This window comes from Ambystoma mexicanum, chromosome 3p (genome assembly GCF_040938575.1).
Source record: "Ambystoma mexicanum isolate Mex_15411 chromosome 3p, UKY_AmexF1_1, whole genome shotgun sequence".
Lineage (NCBI taxonomy): Eukaryota > Metazoa > Chordata > Amphibia > Caudata > Ambystomatidae > Ambystoma > Ambystoma mexicanum.
The window spans coordinates 100,370,549-100,393,482 of record NC_090925.1 but is presented as its reverse complement, the minus strand read 5'-3'; the positions used below and the strand labels follow the sequence as shown (position 1 = coordinate 100,393,482).

Genomic DNA, 22,934 nt, shown 5'->3' with positions numbered 1-22,934 from the left:
ACAATAGTCCAATGTTGGCACTATGATGGCTCGTGCGATAGTGGTGCAGTTGGTGGTATTAAAAAAAGGGCAGAGCTGAGCAAGCAGTTTCAGGTCCTATGAGGTGCAGGAGAACATATTTCATAGCAAGCTCTTGATTTAGGAAGTGTCTTAACCTTGGCCTGGGTTTTAATTGGACAACCTGCTACATTAAAGAATCAACATTCAAGGCTTAATGTACGCAATTGGGGATTAGTGCACAGAACAATTAGTTTGGTTTTGGCGTCAATGATTGCATGCTTATTGGCTTGTATCCATGATTGGAACTGATCCTAAAGGGAGTTCAAAGACAGGGATTCGATGGCATAGTTCTCTGTCAGAGGAACAAGGCATTGCGTGTCGTATGCGTAATTGGCATATATATAATGCCTGCCTCATCAGGATGTTCGAACAGAGGGAGCATAACATTTTTTTAAAGAGCGTAGGCAAAACGCAAGAGACCTGTGGGACCCTGCATGTTACACTGAACTCCTCTGCCCTAGCCTCAATGAAAAAAGACCCAAGCCTTATGTTATGAAAGACAGGACTAAAGCCACTCTGTGGGGAGAAATGAGCTGTGCTACATAGTGTATCGGCAGGTATGGTGTGATCCACTGAATCAAAAGCTGCGGATAGATCTAGTAGCACAAGCATAGCTCTATTACCTTTCTCCATGATCTTAAATATGTTATCTTTTAAGTCGACTAGTGTTGATTCGGTGCCATGGGCATGCCTGAAACGTATAGTTATATTGTGGAAAACAGTGACAGTTGATGCATATATACTATTACACAAAATGGCAGCACTGTGCTACAAATGCCGATGTAATGTAGCTGAAAAACATTCATTGAATTGCATGATGATCATTTTTTTGTCAAATAGTTTTGTTTTTCATTGTGGAAATAAATGATTTGAAGCACTGTTGCAACAATTGTGCTTTCTTCTGTTCTGCAGTATTTTTTGTCTCTAACATTCCGGCATCACTGGATGAATGAAAGGTGAAAATCAGAACTCCTCTGGATATTTCCTTATTTTGGGGTTTTCCGATCTTCCAGAGATGCAAGTACCCCTTTTTGGTGCATTTGTAATGGTGTACCTAGTAACATGGGTGGGAAATCTTTTAATCATTGCTACAGTTTATTCTAACGCACAGCTCCAGACTCCAATGTATTTCTTTCTCACAAATTTGTCCTTCGTTGACATTTCTCTCACCACAGTCATATTCCCACGGATGCTGGCCGGCTTCTTCCAGGAGGGCACATGGATTTCCTTCACTCAGTGCCTGACACAGATGCACTTTTTCATGGCCATGATGGCAGTAGAATTTTACATACTTACAGTCATGGCTTATGACCGCTACATCGCCATCTGCCATCCACTACGTTACATGACTATTATGAATCACTCTGTGTGTATGTGGCTGGCGTCTGCAAGCTGGGTAATGGGACTCATAGAACCAATTGGCCACACCATAGCAATGTCAAAGATCTCCTTCTGTGAGAGCCACACAATCAACCACTTCTTCTGTGATATAGCAGTCCTGATGAAGCTCTCGTGCAGTAGCACTCTCACTATTGAATTACTGACCTACATCATGGGTACCTTAATTACAATGATGTCCTTTGTTTTAATCATCACATCTTACGTCAACATCATCTCATCCATCCTGAAAATACAGTCGGACACTGGACGTCGCAAGGCCTTCTCCACATGTGCCTCTCACCTGACTGTTGTTTTTCTTGTTTACGGGTCTATCTTTGCTGCCTATTTCAGACCGGCATCAACATTGTCAGATAATAGGATTTCTTCTTTGGCATATATCGCTATTGCTCCAGTTTGTAATCCTGTTATATACAGTCTCAAAAATACAGAGCTAAAAAAAGCTTTAAGAAAGAATAAGAATTCATCATAGAAGATAAGACATGTCTACTAGTTACTAGTTTATTGATTTGAAGCATGATTTACTATCAAATAAAATCAAATGTCAAAACTGTTGAAAAAATATTTACCCGCATTTGTCAATCTTTTGTATCACTAACCATATCAAGATAACCGTGAAATTCCTTTTTTGAATTAAGGGTTCAATTTTGATTGGGAAGTTAAGAGAGATCTATTTTGGTACATACACTCAAACGTTAATAATTTACACTTGAGACTAAAGTACATCTTCGAAATTTTAGAGCTAAATGCACACAACAGACACAAACTAATACAAACATATCCACCGAAGGAATTACAGCTAAATTATGAGTACATATTATTGGGCTCATCTTAGTACATCAGATATGTTTGTTTAAGGAATTGTCTGCATTTATAAAAAAAAAAAACAATGCTTCAGCAAACTCTTTGACTATTCATGCCTGTGTGAAAAATGACTGAAATAATGAATATACAAGTCATGGGAGAAATATAGAAAATCACCTACATTTGAAAACGTGTTTTTGAATTGTATTAGGGGCACACATTGTGTTTGTTAAGTATGCTCACTATGTACTCATTAACCCAAGTTAATAACTGCATTTGAAAAATGATGTGGATGATTCTGGTCTCAACACCATCTCCTTGCCCTCTTTCCCTGCATTTCTTCCACAACCCTTTGATGATGTCATGGGGGATAGAGCTAGTAGAGGAGCATATTGCCAATGTGATGGAAGGCTAGTGCTGCGTTGGGGAGGAAGGGTGTGTCTAGACCAACTTGCTATATCTCTCATATCTTCCTCCATTGCACGATCATGTGATCTTGCTGTTTCTCACTTTCATGTCTTTGAGGAAGTGGTGGGAGAATGACAATTGACGGGTGTGCAGAGACACATATTTTGAAGTGCTTTGTCAGCGCACTGTTTATAGATCATCTTATCCTGAGGTGATTACAAATGATAATTACATTTAATATATAGAAGCATTTATTAATGTACTTGAGCAGTTGACCCATATGATCATTTTCCTTGCCATCACCCTATCTGGAGGTCAAATATCCCACACCAAGGACTGAAACTGCAGCCAAAAATAATGAAATATCAGACTGACAGATTTGTGTTGCAACCAGTTGACAATGAAAATATTTGTCTTGGCAATGACAGCACTGTGTGGACCCACAAATGTGCCCTTGTAACCCCTACATTGATGTCGTTTGCCTGGACACAATCCCAATAATTTGAATTTGCTTGGATACTTCAGGATTGCGTTATATTTAAATTTTCTTTGCTCCTTTGTACTAGCTTTCAGAGCCAGCCTGTAGAGATTCTGGACTCCAAAAGATTAATACAAGTGTGCACTGTTTTACAGGAAGCAATTTCAGTCATAGATTGTGGTTTGAGTCACCATTTACACACCATTGTTAGGCTCTAATTTTGCCAATTAGAATGACATGACTACTTTCACACTCAACAAAGGGCAGGCCACAGCACAAGCCAGATATTCTCTATTATCTATTTATATGAGATCAAGACGCCAGAAAACATCACTACGTTGCAGAGGAAACATCTATCAAACATCCATATCGGACACCTGATCAGTAAACTGTTACTTTATTAAGCTGATTAGGCTACAATCTGCAGTAAAAAAAAGAGCCAATCACTCTTTAATTTCATATGAAAAGTTGCCATGTGTTTCCAAATGAAGAATAACATTACACAACACTACTTAAAACGTGAGGTGTATTTCATTCAAAGCTTGTGAAATAATATCAAATATAAACATGATGCAACTATAAATAGAGAGAATCATATTTTAAATGTATCAAATGCCCATAATGACATGTCCGAGGTTATACAGGGAATGCATAACTGTTTAATCTGCTATCTTAACCAATGCTTGTATTTGATAACTTTCCAGTGGCTCTGATATTCATTTCTATTCAGCCTACATGAAAATACATTCCTGATGAGGCAAGACCCCAGGAAACAGCTTGCCAGTTGGAGAAAAATAAGAATATGCATAAAAGGAGTAAATTCAGATCTGTACAAGCCCATGGCCAGTACATTCATAAATATGTTGAAACAGCTGATAAAGGTCTATGGTTCAAAATACAATTCTTACTCTTAAAAATGGAAACTCTGAACTATGTCTCCTCTTAAAACATCTGGAGATTATGGAAACTCACACAAAGTGACCTGTAAGACCCCTCAATTAATCATCTGATTCCCAAAGGGCCTCTGTGAGCTGCACACATTATTAATTAGGCTGGCACAAGTTTTGACATACTTGAATAAATCAGTAATAAAGCAAGTATGCACTCTTTTCAGTACATTTCACGAATTTACCCCAGGATATCCTCCTTGCATCTTCCATTAAGCATGGTTAATCCATGTCCCTTTAGGAATAGATTCAACTTTCTTCCCTTCTCATTCAAGTTTGTTGTAAATGGGCTAAAATAAATAATAAACTCAGAATGTAAAATATTGGGTGCAAATACTGTAGTTACGGTCAGTAACTGAACATACATTGAAATGCATTCCAGTACATTCATAAACATGGTAATCCAGATGGTGAAGGTCTAAAGTTCAAAATAAAATTATTGCACTTAAAAATGGACACTCTGAACTCTGCCTCCCCATATAACCCACCATCTGAAGATAATGCAAACTCACACTAAGGGACCTGTGAAACCCCTCTATTAATCATCTGCTTTACAAAGGGCCTCTGAGAGCTTCTCACTTGGTTCATTAGGGTAAAACAAGCTTTGACATGTCCAGTGCAATAGAAGATAAAGGTGCACTTTTGTTATTAGCCTGACTGGGAGATGCATTGAAAGCTCTGAGGTTCCATGCTGGCTCTGTGACTTAAGGAATTATCTAAAAATTAGTATGATAATTTCCCAATGCAGTTAGATATAAATCCCATAGGATAATTTCCCTGCTACGTCCCTGGAGTCCATGGATCTGGGAGGCCTTTTATCGAGGGGAGGCTGGTCCCAAATAGAATGATTTAGTATTTAGTGCAACATGCACCTTGCTTTCTCATTAGATTCAAACCCATTTGCGATCTCATTTAGTGTTGAATAAAGATAATTTTCTCGTGCAACGCATGCAGTGTCTGATAAGTAATAAACAATTGACAGTAAGTAGAATGTTGTGTGACATTAAAAGCCAAAGAAATGGTTGTTTAAACTGGAACACAATATCATGACCATGCTTGATGTGCAGACCCTTGCAACCAGAGCTGTGTAAATTGAGCCCAAGTGTTTTCGCAGGTATCAGTCAATAACTGAAACTATGAACCAAGGCACCCACTTCATAGCCAAATAGAGAATTCATAAGTGAACACTTGTGACAGCCTAGTCTTTCACAATAAGAGATAGGGATGAGTGGGAGCTTAGATGAATCACTTCCATTCATAGATAATTATGTAATTTCATATGAACAGTACCATTTAACCAATGGCTTTGAAGTGAGAGGTCCCCAAATTATATGTACTCAAATCATCTAAGAAAATTGGGAGTACAGTTGTTATCCATTCAGACATGCATAATTCTGGTCTCGCAATAAGTATAAATACATACATATATTCTGTCCATTCTAAATTGATAGCACAGGTTCCCTAAATACACACCAATAGATTGTGGTATAACACATCAGAACTCAGGACTTGTACTTTATTAACATGCATATGCTGGAAAGCAATCACACTAAATTGTATATGGGAACACCCATCTGATGGGAAATATCTAGCAAATGCGTTTGTCTGTGTAACATTTGTATGATGCCAATACATATTTTTGATATACCTAGAAAGAAAAGTATTCTTAATCGTCTGTCATTCATTAAAAGAAATGTGTTCTTTAAGTATATGCTGTTTGAAGTATCTAAACACACTAGTTCATAAGCAACAATGCATGGATTAAGTTGGACTGTGTTACTTAGAATGTATATGTCTTTTTAGAATTAGTTATTAAGAAATGTACATCTAGTCAGTCAATAAGTCATAATAGTTTATTTCAACATATGTCATAAAACTTGCAAAATACATAACAAAACAATTTATAAAAGATACAATTTCATACCTACATTAAAATAACTATGGTCAAGCTACATTACATAACACTAATTAACAATACAATCAGTAGAAAAACAATAAGCAAAAATTGCTAATACATACCATATATTTAAAAAAAAAGCTAGAATTATAAAGTGCATAGTGACTTATAACATCGGGTTCATGTTGACATAACATCCAGGTGTTATGCAGGAATTTAGAGACTCTAAAACTATGTTGCTTTTACCAGTCGTTTTGCAAAATAGTGATGCATCATAAACCCATCTCAAAGAGTGCTCTATCGGTACTGGCTTTAGGTAGGCAGAACACAGATGAATGTATTTTGGACAGAAATAGGGGAAAGGCTCGACTGAGTCTCTCTCCAAGGAACATACAAGCCAGGGATCACAAGTGTGTGCCTTTCTTGCATATTTGTTATATACTAGCAGTAAAATACCAATCCTTAATTTCAAGTAAAATGTGCACACATGTGCAGGAGATATCTTGTCTAGTCATCAAATCCAAATCTCATTTTACAACGCACATAAGAGCTAGCAAGGGCCAAGTTACTGCAATTTGAAATAGTTTTCCCTTTCAAAAAAGTGCAATGTGCTGTTTTGAGAATAACCTGTGTGTTAGCTGTCATATGCTAATGATTGCATCACAAGCGTGAGAAGCCCAGGGCGCTTAAATACTTGGTGATAGGTGTACACCATGGCAAATCTGTTAGGTAAAATTGCATGCAGTACCCTCTGGGACCACCACATACAATTAAGACTACAGGTAAAAAGCCAAGCCAACCTTTGGTACAAGTCTGTACTACACAGTTTAGTGGTAGCAGGGCTGAGCAGCCAGGCTTATCTCAAGAGTGAATGTGAGCAGTACAAGAGGTTGCACAGAGGTCTTTCAATCACAGCTCAAGGTTTCTTGGTAAAACACCTATTCATTTATTACACAATCATTTATCAAACATTTCACTACTAGGGGGCAACTTAATATCATACACTAATATACTTCAATACAAAACTCTAAGATTTGAGACAGTTTGAGCTCCCCTGAAGTAGGAGCAAAATAGCAGTTCAATTACTTAGAAGTGAGCAAAAAAGGACAAGGTAAGTAGAATAGATCCCATATACTTGTTAGACAGTGAAAATAGGTTCAGTTCACCAGAAGAGTTCCATTTAAGTCAATAGGCCTAGGCCAAAGTCAATGGGCTGGTGTTCTGGATAGGAAAGAGCAATTCTGGTATGAAAAGGCCAAGTCTTTGCATAAGTTCTCAGAAGTAGTTTAGGTAGAAAAGAATCATATCTAGGGTCACAAGCTGATTAGGCCTCCAAGCTGGGAAAGTTTCACAAACTTTCAATGCGAGAGTGGCGTTCTCTCAATCGGGTTGGCACAGTACCTTCATTTGAAAAAACAAATGCTAATGAAGTTCTTGGTTCCTGGACGTTCCTGCAGATCTCACTGTTCCTGAGCCTCAGTCGTGGGGACAAGAGAGAGGATATCGGGGGACTCCTGCACTGCACAGGATCATTGAAGAAAGCAAACAAGATGGAGTCACTTCAGTAGCTGTAGATTCAAGACCACAAGCTGGTGTCCCTTTCCCTGGTTAATCCTAACCAGCCTTGAGAATGGTATCCAGGTGTCTTACAAGTTGATTGGCCCCACCAACTCAAAGGAAGAAGCCGTCCTTGAAGGAGCTTCTCTGTTGAATGGAGTTTGGCAATTCAGACCTGCAGCAGGGCTTCACCGGGCAAACCATCGGTCCAGGAGTTGCAGCAGCCATACACTTCCAGCTCTTCTTCGGTTCTTTCATTCCAGTGGTCGACTCTGCTTTCCAGTCCAAGAGACTCGCCTTTTAAACAGTTCTCTCCCTTTCATTCCAAACTAGCTGTCACTCACCCAGCAGGGTGGCTGTCCTTGCCGGACAGTCAGCCAGCCAATCATGCCAGAGTGCATTTGGATCTCCTCTGATAGTAAGCATAGAGAGATTTGGGCACCCCCCTCACTTCCTGCCCACCCAGACACTCAGATGCCAGAGGTGGTCTTCACTCCTGAAGCCCGTCAAAGGCACACAAACAAAGGGACCAAACCTGGTTTGGCGCGCAGAGACAAACACTAGAAGGACCTTTCCAAAAAGAAACAGTGAAAAAAGAAGACCAGGACCTGTCTATATTTCTCCCAAGACCAGGACCTGTTTAAACAAAGGGGCTCCCGTGATTGTTAGCTACCAGTATTCACGGTTGGGAAAAATCATGGTAGTTTGTTGTAAAACCACTGCCACCAGCCTTTTAAATAGGAAAGGGTAGCATTTGACTGCTACATGAGTATTTAGACACAGGGGATACTATGTAATGGTAGTCCAAAGAGCTGGGGGTCTCTAAGGTAGAAAATCACAACCTCCATCCCGGGACAGGAGGTCACGGATAGTGTCCCTTTAATTTTCCCAGGGCAGGTGAGGAACACAATCTTACCCAGTAAAAGTCCTCAAAGATAAAGAATCACTTACTGATCTTTGATTCAGCACAAGCCATTAAATAGCATTAGATGTGCTCAATGGCGGGTGAGGCAGCTTTTCTTATAATTTATTTTCTGTTGTCTCAATTTTTGCACACTTTGTAAACCCCTAGAACTCGGAACTGTACGTTGATACTTCTTTGGCTTTCATATTATAAATTGTCAGAGCAGGTGTAATCGCCCCATTACCACGTGTTTTAGCATATTTACGAATCGCATTGCTGTTTATTTTGAGTATGAGCTTTGCTTTCTTCACCTATTCCGTCCATTTAGTGTTCCCTGCTAAATGAACACCAAGGTATTCATAGCTAGATATCTGCTCTATACTACCACCATCTGCGGTCATATTAAGTCAATGTGCTTTTCTGGGGGGTGGGTGAAAGACCATAGCTTTACTCTTACCCATATTAATGGTTAAACCATTGCATTCCTCATTGAAGGCAATACATTGCTTCCTAATACCAGTTGGAGTCAGTGATATCAAGATTCCATCATCCACAAAAATAGGAGCAGGATCCTGTCACCTCCTAGTTTAGGAGCATCTGTTTCTAAGGCTGTAATACAACCAATGAGCCTGTTAATATAATGCAAAACAGCCTGTCTAACACCAGTTTCAATATTTAAGGGACCAGTAATGTCCCCAGCAAGACACCATCTAACAGCACTGGTATTGTTTTGTATAGGATTGGAATTTCCCCACAAATGGCAGATGGTACCTTTACTCCTCTAAAAGCTCCCTAGAGCATAGCTGTAGGTACTCTGCCAAAGGCTGTTTTTTAGGTCAATGCATGCCACATTTAAATTGGCCTTTCTCAGCACAGTATATTTTGAACCAGCATGAAGACCCTTATTGCCTGGGTAATTGTGTTCATGCCTGATTAGAACCTTTTTTGCAAGTGATTCCATACCTTCTCCTCTTTTACCCAATCAGACAAATAGAACAGCTCTGACTTTGCATTGATTTTACCAATTGTATCGAGCATGGATATGGGTCTGTAAATGGCAGGATCTTCGTGTGCAGTAGGTGCAAAGACCTGAACAATAAAAACAATCCAAGCAATTAATAAGTAGTGCACGATTTGCAAGAAAAACAAGTTGTATTACATGCAAGTGTAGCAGGGTGAGTCAGCCAGCTCGGTAGAATTTGAGAACTGAAAACGTTTTCGACACGCCCTTATTAGTCACAGTTTTTATAGAGCAAAACCACAAAACTATATTTGTTAAAAATATGAAATACATGTCCATCCCACACTCCCCACAATTGCCTTTTCTCATTGGCTGAAACATTTTCATGATGTTCATGCCCCCGAGACGCCCCAATACCGAAGTGAGTGTGAACAGTGAAGTCAGTACACTGAGGCAGCAAAATGGACACAATACTACTTTCCTATGAAACCAGACACCTTAGCACCCCATGTGGTTCTCAGACCTTGCGGTTGTACATTTGGCAACACCTCATGTGACTCCCATCTTGAAATATGTTACTTTCCTAGCATACATTCTTCCCTATCTCTCTTGGGAACCAGGTGGCTTTATAAAAAAGGCACTGCTCTTGAGGACTAACTTCTCTGATTTATTTGCTCTATTTAACCTGTCAGCTGACATTCAAATAATACTAACACTTCTCAATGGGGCAGTATAACCACAAACTTGTTCAATGCTCTGGCTAGGTCTTGCCTTTAAGCCATGTTCACACCAAGATGTGTCCTTCACTGTCATCACATTTATCTAATGTTGGGGATGTAACTATTTTCTGCCTTAAGCATCTGGAACAGCTAAGGATTTCAATAATAACCAATCTCTGTGTGGCACTTCACCCCTCCTCCAAGGGCCTTGGCAACCTGGACACTTGAGTGGATGGAGGCAGCAAGCCTGTGATGGCAATCACTTCTTTATCATTACCTCATACTGCACATCTCCAAGGCCCACTACGGCCACATCAGTGCATCTTCTGCCAGTACTCTGATCAATCTTTGATGACCCATCAATGACGATCACTCCCCCCCTCAAATTCATACTCCTTGACATTGGTACCCTCATCTACAGTTCGTTTGTATGTGGTGCAGTCATGTACTGAATCATCTGGCTGTACAGGTTCTGCAATGAATGATGCAGGGATCACTGTGTGATATCTGACAGTGTGAATGGAGGAGTTTGATTGGATCACTTCATGACAAAACTGCACGTTCCACATATAATGTAACTGGGCATCCCATTGTTATTGTAGAAGACTTTTGTATTGCAAATGCCACTGATGCTAATGCTTGCTCGCATGGGAAATGGCCCTGCAATACTGGTCTAACAATCTGCTGTAGTAAGCCAAAGGCTTGTGTCCCATTGACGTCTTTTGAGTGAGGACAGCTGTCATCACTTTGCCATCTGAGTGAGAGGACAGAAATAAGTGCTTGTTGTAATCTGATGTTGCTAGAACGGGTGCATTACTTATGGCGTTTTTAAGTTTTTGAAAGGACTTGGCAATCTCATCTTTCCAGAGTAGGGGTGCCTTTCTTGTCTGTGCTCCTTTAGGCGGGTGCCTATCTTGTCTGTGCTCCTTTAGGCCTATAGGCAGGGGTTTGGTGTACGTGGAATAGTCAAATATACAGGCCCTACAGTAGTTACACAATCCTAGAAACTGCTACATCTCCTTTACTGTGGTTGGCTGTGATGTGTGTTGAACTGCTGCTGCTCTTTCGGAAGTTACCGTTCTCTCTGCTAGTGATATTATTCGTCCCAGGTACACTACCTCTTTCTTGCAATACTAAAACTTCTATTTCTCTACCTTGTAACCCTTCTCTGCTAATAAAGGTAAACATTTTACTGAGTCATCCCTGCATTGCTCTTCTGTAGCACTGCAAACGTTGTCTATATATAAAATCACTGTGCTCCGTACTTGTAGGTTTCCTAAATCCATTTGCAAAACCCTATTTATGATGCTCAGGGATTCACAATACCGCCGGTCTTATACCATTTACCGGCACATGGCGTGCCAGAATAACTGAAGAATTACGACCCTAGCATTTCGGGAAGTCGGGCACCGGTAAATGATAAACCCCATTGCCATTTGAGTCCTATAAGACTCAATGGCAAAGCTGAACATGGAAGCACCAGCACTGTTAATAATGGTGCCGGTGCTTCTGTGAAGGTCTGCTTAATGTGGCCATTGTGCCTGGCAGGGTCGGACCTGCCAGGAACAGCATCTCCGGCAAGCAGATCTGTAGTGTGCTGGTCCGGTAACAACGGTGCCGGTACACTTACCGGCACCATTGTTACCGGACCAGCACACTCGTAATGAGGCCCATTGTAATAACGAAGATAACGGGCCTCATTACGAGGTTGGAGGTAATGGAAAAACAATGCCGGTAAAGGATTACCGGCATTGCTTACCGCTCCGGTGTATTCTGACCCGGCAACCCACTAATAGTGGCCCCGTAAACAATGGTACCTCTAATAGCGGAATGGGGGCGTTCACGCGACCCTTCGGGGAGCAAATACCGGCATGCCAGTTATAGGAGGACATCCCAACCCACACAGACTTGCAAATACCGGCATCCAGAAGCTGGTAATCACGGCCTGCACGATGCCGGCCATACAGGCATCGCGGACCACCCACAAACAGCAATCAGAAATCAAGCCAACTGCCACAGGTGCACACAATCACCACAGGTGGAGTCAATGGAGGCTGGGCCAGTATTAAATGAACACACCCACACACCACACCCCTTCCAGCACCAAAATGCTACAACTAGCTGTTGCAATCATGGTGCTGGAGGACATGCCTATACTGCTACAACTACAGCAACAACACCAACTACAACAACAACTACAGCAGCAACAACAGGCAGCATAGAGGAGACGCAGGAGGAGAAGGAGGGTGAGACAGGCCCAGCAATTGCCACCAGTGCAGCCAGCAGTGCCTCGTAGGTAGCCACCAATCCCATGCACCAGACCCAGGCCATTCAACCTAACCCCTCAGCAGATCCACACCCGGTACCGGTTGGACCGGGACACCATCACCACCATAGTGAACATGATACACAACGACATTGCCAGTCTCATAGAAATAGGCACTACCACCCCCCCGCTACTAAAGGTGGTGTCTGTGCTGCACTTCCTGGCCACAGGCACCTATCAACACATCCCTACCATGGGCTGCCCAGGAGATAGCCGACACCAAAGTAGGCTTCCATGGCAGGCATGCACAATTGTGTTGGTGCCCTGGACTGCACCCATGTGGAATTGATAGTCCCCCATGCCATAGAGCAGTATACCGCAATCACAAGCAATTCCACTCCATCAATGTGCAAATGGTATCTGACTCCAGCAAGATAATCACACATTGCTGCGCCTGATTTCCTGGATCAACACATGATGCCATGGTGCTGCGCAACTCCACGCTACCCCGTCACATGGAGTGACATGCTGGACCACGTGCCTGGCTGCTTGGTGAGTTGCCCAACTGGCCCATGGCAGTGCTTTGGGGTACTGATGTGTAGGGATGCATACTCCACCTGGGTGGGAAAGGGGGGGATGCATACTCCACCTGGGTGGGAAAGGGGGGGATGCATACTCCACCTGGGGGATGCATATTCAACTTGGGTTGGAAAGGGTGGGTGCATACTCCACCTGGGTGGGAAAGGGGGGGATGCATACTCCAGCTGGGTGGGAAAGGGGGTAATACTCCACCTGGGTTGGAAAGGGGAAGGGGGATGCATACTCAACCTGGGTGGCAATTGTTGGTGATTAGAGAATGCATGCAGAGCTAAACACTCCTGACCTGAACCTATGAAATGGAACATGACAGATCACTGGCACACATTTTACCAATTATGCATATCGATGACAACAAGTAAGAGGCACAACCAGGCCACCATGGTGATCGCAATCAATGCATGACTGAACAGGATTGCAACTGTGCCAATGTGGCTAGTGTGACCATGCATTGTGTAGAATACACAGCATGAATGGGAGGCTAAACATTGTCGTACTACCACAGTACATCTTCCTCAGCATGCATTATCACACCCCGCACCATGCATCGAACGCCATCCAGACTACCACACCACATAACAGTATAGTATGCATCTAGGTTACAACTTTGCATACGTACAGGGACATGTGCATGTCCACACCAAATAGCTGCGGCCATGACTGTGCTTCCTGAAGGTGGCAGCTCAGAGTGACACACCTATTTGTATTTGCTTGCAGGTGATGGAGGATATCCCTTGAGGCTGTGGCTACTTACCCCTGTGCGGAACTCACAGAACAGCCATGAAGAGGAGTACAATTGTGTGCCCACCCGTACCCGTGTTGTGATTGAGCAGACCTTTGGCCTGTTGAAGGCGCGTTTCCGCTGCCTAAGCAGGTCTGGTGGGGCACTCCTATATAGTCCTGAGAAGGTGGGAAAGATCACCATGGCCTGTGTCATGCTGCACAACATGTGCGTCCGGAGAAATGTACCACTGCCACCTGAAATTGACATGCATGCCCTGGGTGAGGATGATGAGGATGGAGACGGAGGTGAAGTAGCCCCCCTGCCAGTACGTGATGGACAGGATGGTCATGCTGTACGCCAAGCACTGATTCACGAATACTTCTGAACCACAGGGACTATGATAGACATGTGTCAGTGACACACTGGCTCCATGTCGACATGAACACTTGGATTGTTGGGAGTTGGCCACTGAACACCATCACACATTAAATGGATATGCACAAAATGAACAATGTCCACCCATTGAATTTTTTTGCACACAACGGGTGTATTTTTTCAAACAGGGAAAAATGTGCACACCCCCCCAGCCCCCAGAGAACTCCCTAACCCACCCTACAAACTGCAAAAACCCCCAGTGAACTCCCTAACCCACCCTACAAACCCCAAAACCCCCAGTGAACTCCCTAACCCACACTACAAACCCCAAAAACCTCCAGTGAACTCCCTAACCCACCCTACAAACCCCAAAAGTCCCCAAATGTACTCCATGAAATGGTTCCCTTCACCCACAACCAGGTGTCCCACTCCCATTGTCTGGGCACTTTACTTCCTGGCCTTTTTGTTGTCCGGGGGTGACATCTCCGAGTGCCGTGAACTCCTCAGGGTCATCCGCACAGGGCTTGCGGGGACTGAGGATGCAGGTGTTGTGGCAGTGGATGTGTCCGAGGCAGGTTCCACGCCTGCTCCAAGGCGTGGCTGCTGCATATGGAGCAGGATGGAAGTTAGGACTTGGGTTACTGCCCCCAGGCAGTCCCTCATGAGCACAGCCGACGCATTCACGGCTGCGGTGTTCGCTGCTATGGCCACTGTGATCTGCCCAATGGCCGCTGTGGTCCCCGCAATGGCTGTTGGAATGGCCCTCCTAGTGTCCTCCCCATCGGCAATATACTGCTGGATGAGATCCAGCATTGCCTCCTGTCGTGCCTCCATCCTCGACAGGTGTGACTCCAGGGTGTTGGTGGGAGCTGGAGTGGTGGATGGTGCATGCACGGGGCCTACATCCTGGGTGCTGTCCTCCACAAAGGGGCACACGTCCGAATCCCTGAGGTCGGAGTCATGGAGGCAGGGATCATCACTGCTGTAGGCCTACATATGGGGTGGAGGGGTGGGCAGAGGGCTTGGGGTGGGTGTAGAAGTCACAACTGTGACACCCTCGGGGTCCACATTGGCATCCACAACGTCCTCGGTGGTTGGTGGCGCAGGAAGGGACACCCCTCCATCTGTTGTGGGTGTGTGCTGCTGGTCCTGATGTGTGTCGGCCACACTGGCAGCAGGTGTTGTTGGCTGGCTTTCCACCCGGTCAGGCACACTGCCTGTGGGTCTGGCCTGTTTGTCTGGCTGGAGGGTGGTGGTGGCGGTGGCCCTTGTCATATGGCGTGATGTGGATGCCCTTGTGCTCTTCTCCTGACTGGCATCTTCCTCATCGGTGCATGGGGGTTAGAAGAGATGCAGGTCATCAGTGATGGTGTCACATGCCAGCAACATACAATTGTGCTGTTCCATATTCATCCATTCATGCATCCATGTCTTACAGGTGTGTGGCACTTGGTGTTCTGAGGGGGCATCTTGGCAATCAATGCATGGCAAGTGGCATGCCGTTGATATGGGGTTTGTGTGTTGGGTTACATGGGCACGGTCCTGGTATGTTGCCGTGTGTTGGTTATGGGTACAGAGTTTGGGCCACAATCTTGACTTGGCTATGGTGATGTGGGTGTAGGGACATGAATTGCCTTGCCTAGTCTCACTTCCATGTCACTTGTGCTACGTCATGGTTTCCCCTACAGGGATGTGCAGTGTCACTCACCTCCTTCTGGGGATGATGCAGCACTCATCTCCATCCCTCCCCATCCCTCAATTGACTCAGGATCGATAAATTTGCTCGCAGTCTCCTCCCAGGGCATCAGCTTTGCAGACATCCTCAGGGTTTTCCAACACAGCACAACACGAATGGACTGGTGGTTAAGGAGGATGGCAATGGCTTGCGTTTTTAAATATGGCCGCTGGCCAATTTCCTGTTCCTGCACAATGACTTTATTTCCAGGTCCGGTTTTACAAACCCGGTATTAGCATGGTGGCATTACCCGGGTCGGTATTAAGGGGTTCCTCCTAGGGGGTGCCGTTATCGGAGGGTCACTTAATGCCGCTATCAGGGGGGTGGGAGGGCCTTTAGTGGCATGCCGGTATGGCCATTACCGGCACAGGGATTCGTACATGCTCACGCACTCGTAATCACCCGCTATTTGCGGGTTCATACGAGCACGGACCCGCTCTTACCGGCATGCCGGTAATGACCCCATTTTTACCGGGCTACTCGTAATGAGGCCCAATGTCTTAGGGAAAGGGAACCCAGAGACCTGAGGAGCTACATTGCGAGGTCTTGGGAACAAAGACTCACAATCCTTTGTCTTCTGTGAACCAGTGGTGTTTGAAACTTGGGGTATTGGTTTAGAACTGTATTGAACTATATTACTGTTAACTGGAGAAAGGTAATCTTGAGGCTTTTTCATGGAGCTTTGTTATATTTGGGGAACAGGAGCTGAAAGAATGCTGCAAGCTGGAAAGGCTCAGAACTCATAGTTGAACTCTATTTCTGTTGGTTTTGACATCTGTACACATTGGTTAGCTTTACTGAATACAAGCATAGGTGTTGCACATGATAGACTTTTAGTTGAACTCTTTGACTCAGACATTCCTTAGCAAAATTCTACCTTAGTATAGGGATAGTTAGGCCTTCTACCATCCTGATATTTGATTTAGTAAATTATTTTACTTTGACCTTTAAGTCTGTTGTCCGAGTATTTTTTCATGATGCCTTCACATAAAATAAAAACAATAATAAAAACATGCTTATTTACACAATGGTGAAGACCCCTTCCTCTGGCTCCTTTCTTTCAAGAAGAGTGCACTCAACCCTCCTCACATCCCATTCACTCTAGGACAGAGGCATATCAGGTCCTTACCACTCAGGACAATCACCTCAAATACAGTGCTGTCTTTCCTCATGTATAGATGGTTTCACATCAGTTCTTCATTTTTGTTCTATTTATGACATTATATTTCCCCACGGTGGGGGAGCTCCACATTTGCTTCTAATCAAAACTCATATACCACACAATAACAAAAACTGTCATCCCCCACCCCCATTTTCTCGCAAGAGTACACTCATGTTCTAGGCATTCTTCTGAAGTGCTCCAATACTTCATCCCCTCAATTGCTTGCACATCTGGGCACAGCACCATCCTCCAGGGATCAGACAGGCCTTCAGAGAAACAGATTGCCTGCAAACCTCCTTGTGTTGTGCACATGGAATGGTCACTACACGGTAGGCACCACAACCAAGGGTGTACGGTGGGGAAACCCACATCCTCTAGGGGGTCCTGAAATCACATTGGTGCCACCAAAATGTATGGTAGGCCAACTATATTGAGCATGGATGTGAGCCTGTAATTGGTTGGATCTTCTATACCACCCTTTTTTAAAGTGGTAGGATTGCCGCACAGGTCAAAGATTGTGGTACCATGGACTCAGCAACCACAGTGTTAAAAATGGCAGTGAAGTCTGGTGCCCAGATCTCAATGTCTGCCTTAAAGAATTCAATAGGTATTTCATCAGGCCCAGGGTCTTTGCTGATTTGATTTTTTTGGCTAAAGAGGGCCTCTTTAATCTCACTCAAGGTGTATATTAATGGGGCATACTCTTCGAGTGTACATCATGCTCAGTCATATCAATGGGATTAGTCAAGGAAGGCCTCTCCTCCTTGTATAATTGGGAAAAGTGCACATGGAGGAACTTTTCTGTGATGTTCCCCAGAACAACATTACTATTACCATCATTGCCTGAGGTAACACATTTCAAAAATGTTGAACTATCATTGTTTTTGGTGGCATCCATCAATGCCTGACACTTGGTTATTTCAAATAGTTTTAGTGGATAACACCTTATATTCATGCCTTAAACTGCATAATCTCAATAATTATGCCTCGTAGTCTGCGCACCTTTGTTTTTTCCTTTCTCCCTGTTGCACAATGAGTACACCAAGATCAATAATTAATGTAGTGTCTCTCCACACTGTGCTACTCATAAATAATGCATTCACTCCTGCTCCACCTGCTACTCCTCCTACTCACCTCTCCCTACGCTTTCTCCTATTATGCTAGTTCTTCCTCCTTTCCTGTCCCATTTATAAAACTCACAACCCGAAAATCCCACGATTCCATTTCTCTTCCACCTCCTTCCAACAAACAATGCCAACGAGCTTATCATACCTCCTCTAAAACCTATCCACATCGCCTCCTTCCTCTCAGACTCAACTTCTCTACTCTTCCTTACCTCATCAACTGAACATTGCACTCTGGAATGCTCAATCTGTATGCAACAAAACTTCCTTTATCACGGATTACTTTCACTCCAGCTCTTCTCCCCTAGATCTTCTTTCTATCACTGAAACCTGCATTTCTCCATCTGACCCTAAACTTTCTCGACTGACTGGCAGAGGTGGCATCAGTAGGTGGAGGCATCAGACATATATTAATTGAATAATTGATTGAGTAATTTGGCAGCATAAAAGCGCGTACGCCGCCTTTTGCCCTTCACATTTGCACTCTGCAGTGCAAATTGAGTAGATGCTGCTTGGCATGCTGGCATGCCAGGCAGAGTTTACTTTTTATTGGGAGCGTTGTTCACCATGCTGATATGGCAGGGAGTGTGTACAACAGATCCTGATGCAGACTGTCTGCTTTATGCTGATGCATAAAGCAGACGGACACCATACGGATCCCCAACATTTGCGCTGGTGTGAAATTATGGAGCATTTATATGTCGGAGGGGAAGGGAGTGGCAGAATGCATGTTATGTCCTGCCACACCTGTCTACCATACATATGATTGAAAATGAGCTGCAGAGTGAATGCAATGCATTAAAGCCTTACTCAAGGCTTTTACACCTTGCATTCACATTACAGCTCACTGGAACATGAGCTCCCAAGTGACCACATCTGGTCCTGTTTTAACCGCCCCACCTATAAGCTGAAATGACATCACCCATTTCCAGCCTGCAAATATAATTTTGGGCACTTTTCTTTTGGGGTTTCACTTGCATTCATCTGTACCACTAACTTCAATATAAACCGGTTACTTCAATACCATATTTCAAGTGAGTGTAAAGGTTAGATATGTAGTTATATAGAATATGGGCCTCATTACGACCCGGGCAGTAAGGGATTACCGGTACCAGTAAGGGCACCGGTACCAGTAATCCCTTACCGCCCAATTCCGAGGTCCCTTTGCGGGTCCTCCCTTAACGGCTGGTTTTACCAACCGTTAAGGATGGGACCCGCAAAGGTACTTTGGAGGTAATTACGGTACCGCAATTTGCGGTACCATAATTACCGCCTTCCCCATTCCCATTGAGTCCTATGGGGGCTCAAATGGGAATAGGGAAGGGCCATGGTGAATGGGGAATTACCGCCCCTGCAAACCATGGAATGGGGCGGTAATTCCGCCATTCACCATGGCGGAATCGGTAGTTTACCGGTGGCAACCAATGGCGCAAATAGCGCCATGGTTACCGCCCGGGTCGTAATGAGGCCCAATGTGTGTTACTTTGGTTTCATAATTGAATTTGTATTAATATCGGGTGTGTGTACCTTTTTGTACTGTTTTAATACATAATGATATATAATCCACTGTTGTTTACTTGGATAATGCCTTGTTTGCTTTGTTCTTTCCCCCATGTTAGAAAGGACATGCATGCATCTATTATAACATGTAACCTTAAGGTTCAGACAGGTGGGAACTCAGTGGTCTTGCAATACCTGTTCCACCCTCATAGTTGCAATTGGGGACCTGCAGAAAGGGATTTGGTAGTGTGCTCTATGCTGCTACTCTAAACATGGAACCTGATGTGAAATGAGGGTTCACAATGACATGTAGTATTGTCAAAAAAGGTTACCGAATTGTAGAGTGAATAAGAGGTTTCTACTTGTTGAGCACTTGGATGATCAGCACCTGGACCTCTCGTTCCTATACACGGTAAGGGGAGGATGTGCAGGAGAGCAGAGAGGTGAACGAAGAAGCCATGTTTATTTTGTTTGGATCCATGGGGACGTTCCGATAGAAAGGTTGCAGTCTATTTTGTATAGATTTGAATTTGAAAGGGTCTAGTAGTGAGTTGGATTAAGGTGATGTAGAAGTGGATTGCAGACATGGTGGGTCATTTTTGCAGTTTAAGCGGGTTCAGTATGTAAGAGGATTCAATTCAACACTACAGCTAAGTCAATGCCTAGTCTGGGATACTGAATGGAAACCCTTATTGATATATCTTTATGTCCAGTTCATGCGAACTGGATGACTACCCCTATATAACACCCCTCCCTTGGAATCCCCCTGACCCCACTGAGCCAAGAAGTAGTTCTGTTTTGCAAGTTTAAAGGTTTATTTGATAATTTAAACAAACGCTTTATACTAATTTAATAATTGAATACAACACCTAATCTGAGCAGTAATCAATAATGGATAGTCTGGCACTAGCACACTTGTAAATAGGAACAGAAGAATAAGGTGGTAGAGAATACTTTATATAAGTTCAGATGGATGTAATGTTGAATGAAAATGCAGTACAGAAAATACTCAATATGCGTTCAACAAAACAATGTAATCACTTTTCTCTGGCAATCCCCTCCCCCCTTTATGCAATGCAAGGAAATGGAAGGAAAGCACACAGTTCTCAGAAATGCAATCAAACGTAATTCAGTTCACCCCAGCAAGCTTACACTACAGAAGTTGGAAACACAGGCCCAAAATGCTTTTATATGTGCTGGCAATGAAGTGAAAAATACGCTAAAATGCTTTTAATTCCCCCTAGAGGTTCAGGGTGAGTGAAATATACTTGGGATGAGTTCAGGCTCCCTTTAGCAAGGATCTAGGAGTAACTAGCAGGTTAAACGAATTTTTGGCAACTGAAAGCAAGAAAACTGCTGTTTTCACACGTTGAGAAATTTGCAAATCGCGGTAAATTCGCGAGTGCGTTTTTCGCGATTGCGGCAAAACTATAGGGAAAGCGCTTCTAGGTTCTTTGAAAAGCTGAGATTCTAAGCTTTCAAAGGAAAGTTACTGCAAGTCTCTAGCACAAACGGTTACGGAGATATGAACGATTAAATAAAGGTAGTTTTTCGGATTTGAAATTTTAAAGTTCAAAATGACAAATGACAGCTAGCAACTAGAAATGACAGGTGACAGCTTTGCAAATGACAGGTGACAGTTGGGAGGCAGTTCTACTTAGATTAAAATAGATTGAATTATATTATTTTAACTAAGAGATTGGTTCTGCACAGTCTTGCTAGGTACTCACACTATATTCTTGAATTAGAATGGGCCTCGCCACGGATCTGGTCAGGTTTTAGACTGGACTCTGGTCTGGTCTCTGCACTTCACAGTGATCTGGGTCAGCGCTCTCTCTCTCTCTGGATTCTGGAGATTGATGGACTTGAAGTCTGGATCTTTCTGCACAGCTTTCTCTAGAGATTGATGGAGGTAAAGTATGGATTTTCCCGGCAGAGCGTCCCGCAGCAAATGGATTTGAAGGTCCCTATCTGTCCTGACTGTCTGCTTTTATGTGTTTTGAAAATGGGTGGAAAGGCTAGCTTCCTAGGCCCTACCCCTCTCCACTTGTCATTGGCCACTTCATCCTCTTCCCCTTGATTGGGGGAATGAAATGAAGTGTCATCATGATGAGGTCTGTTTATGGTACAGAGAACCCACCCCTGTCAAATTACACACAATCTATATTTTGACCCAAAAGACATATCAGTCGGCCATAGGTATTAACCATGTCTCCGAGAAAAACTGGTTCGACCATTACACTGCCCTGTTTAAAGGAAAAACTGAGGCAAAGATTATTGAAAAAAGACCAGGAAACGCTACGTGGTCATTGAACTTTCATAAAGAAGAAATTCAAATGCTGATTAAAAAATTAAGCTCTTCCAGGGCTGCCGGTCCAGACGGCATCTCCAATAAAATGTTAAAAGCAAGCATGGAAGGCTGGTCTGACCTAATTTACGCACTCTTCAAACAAGTAGCGAGAACCAAACAAATACCAAGTTCATGGACGGAGGCCTATATCGTGCCTATTTTTAAAAAAGGTGACCGCGGCAATCCTAGAAATTACAGGCCGATTGCGCTACTAGACTCCATTGGCAAGCTTTTTGCATCCATTCTCCTACGGGATTTAAAGAATTGGGCAGCTCAAGCCGGAATTCTAGACGAGAGACAAACTGCTTTCGTGAGTGGAGTGGGCACTTGCCTTAACCTGTTCCTGATCAATATATTAAAAGCGAAGGCCTTAAAAGGAAAAACACCTATCTACCTGGCCTTTATAGATCTAGAACAGGCGTTTGATGGAATAAATAGAGAACGGCTGTGGGCCAAACTGAGCAATTGGGGATGCCCTGTGGACCTATTTGAGGCAATCCAGGCACTATACACCGGTACCTCAATCCAAGTTCAGATTAATGCAGATGGTGGCCTATCAAGGAGGATCAAGGCATCCCGAGGTATTAAGCAGGGATGTGCCCTCGCCCCTTTTCTCTTCACACTTTATATGGCTGACATGAAATCCTCACAAGATCGGATCCGGGCCTTCCCTCCGAAGGTAAATGGCATAGAAATACCATGGATGCTATACGCGGATGACGCAGTGCTCTTAGATCAGACGCCGATAGGTCTTCAGCGCAGGATCGAGGCCTTCAATGAATATCTGAAAGCCAATGATATGAAAGTAAACGCAAAAAAATCTATGATTTTGACCATGAAATTAACTCGCGGAAAGAAATTGGCAGGGAAAATACAGTCTTGGTCATTGGATAAAGAAAAATTGGCAGTGGTCGATACTACGATCTACCTCGGGATAAGAATTAATAGAAGCAATAATGAGCGGGATC

General features: G+C 43.5%; 1 protein-coding gene across 1 annotated transcript; it reads left to right on the top strand.

Annotated features, from left to right (window-relative positions):
* Nucleotides 1–1,009: 1,009 nt before the first annotated feature.
* Nucleotides 1,010–1,930, top strand: LOC138579800 (olfactory receptor 1G1-like). The gene has a single exon (XM_069650030.1). It carries the CDS (start codon nucleotides 1,010–1,012, stop codon nucleotides 1,928–1,930), a length of 921 nt encoding a protein of 306 aa, XP_069506131.1.
* Nucleotides 1,931–22,934: the final 21,004 nt, after the last annotated feature.

What these genes read in the sequence shown, in the direction of transcription:
- LOC138579800 (XM_069650030.1), top strand. Translation starts at nt 1,010, where the DNA reads ATGAAAGGTGAAAATCAGAACTCCTCTGGATATTTCCTTATTTTGGGG.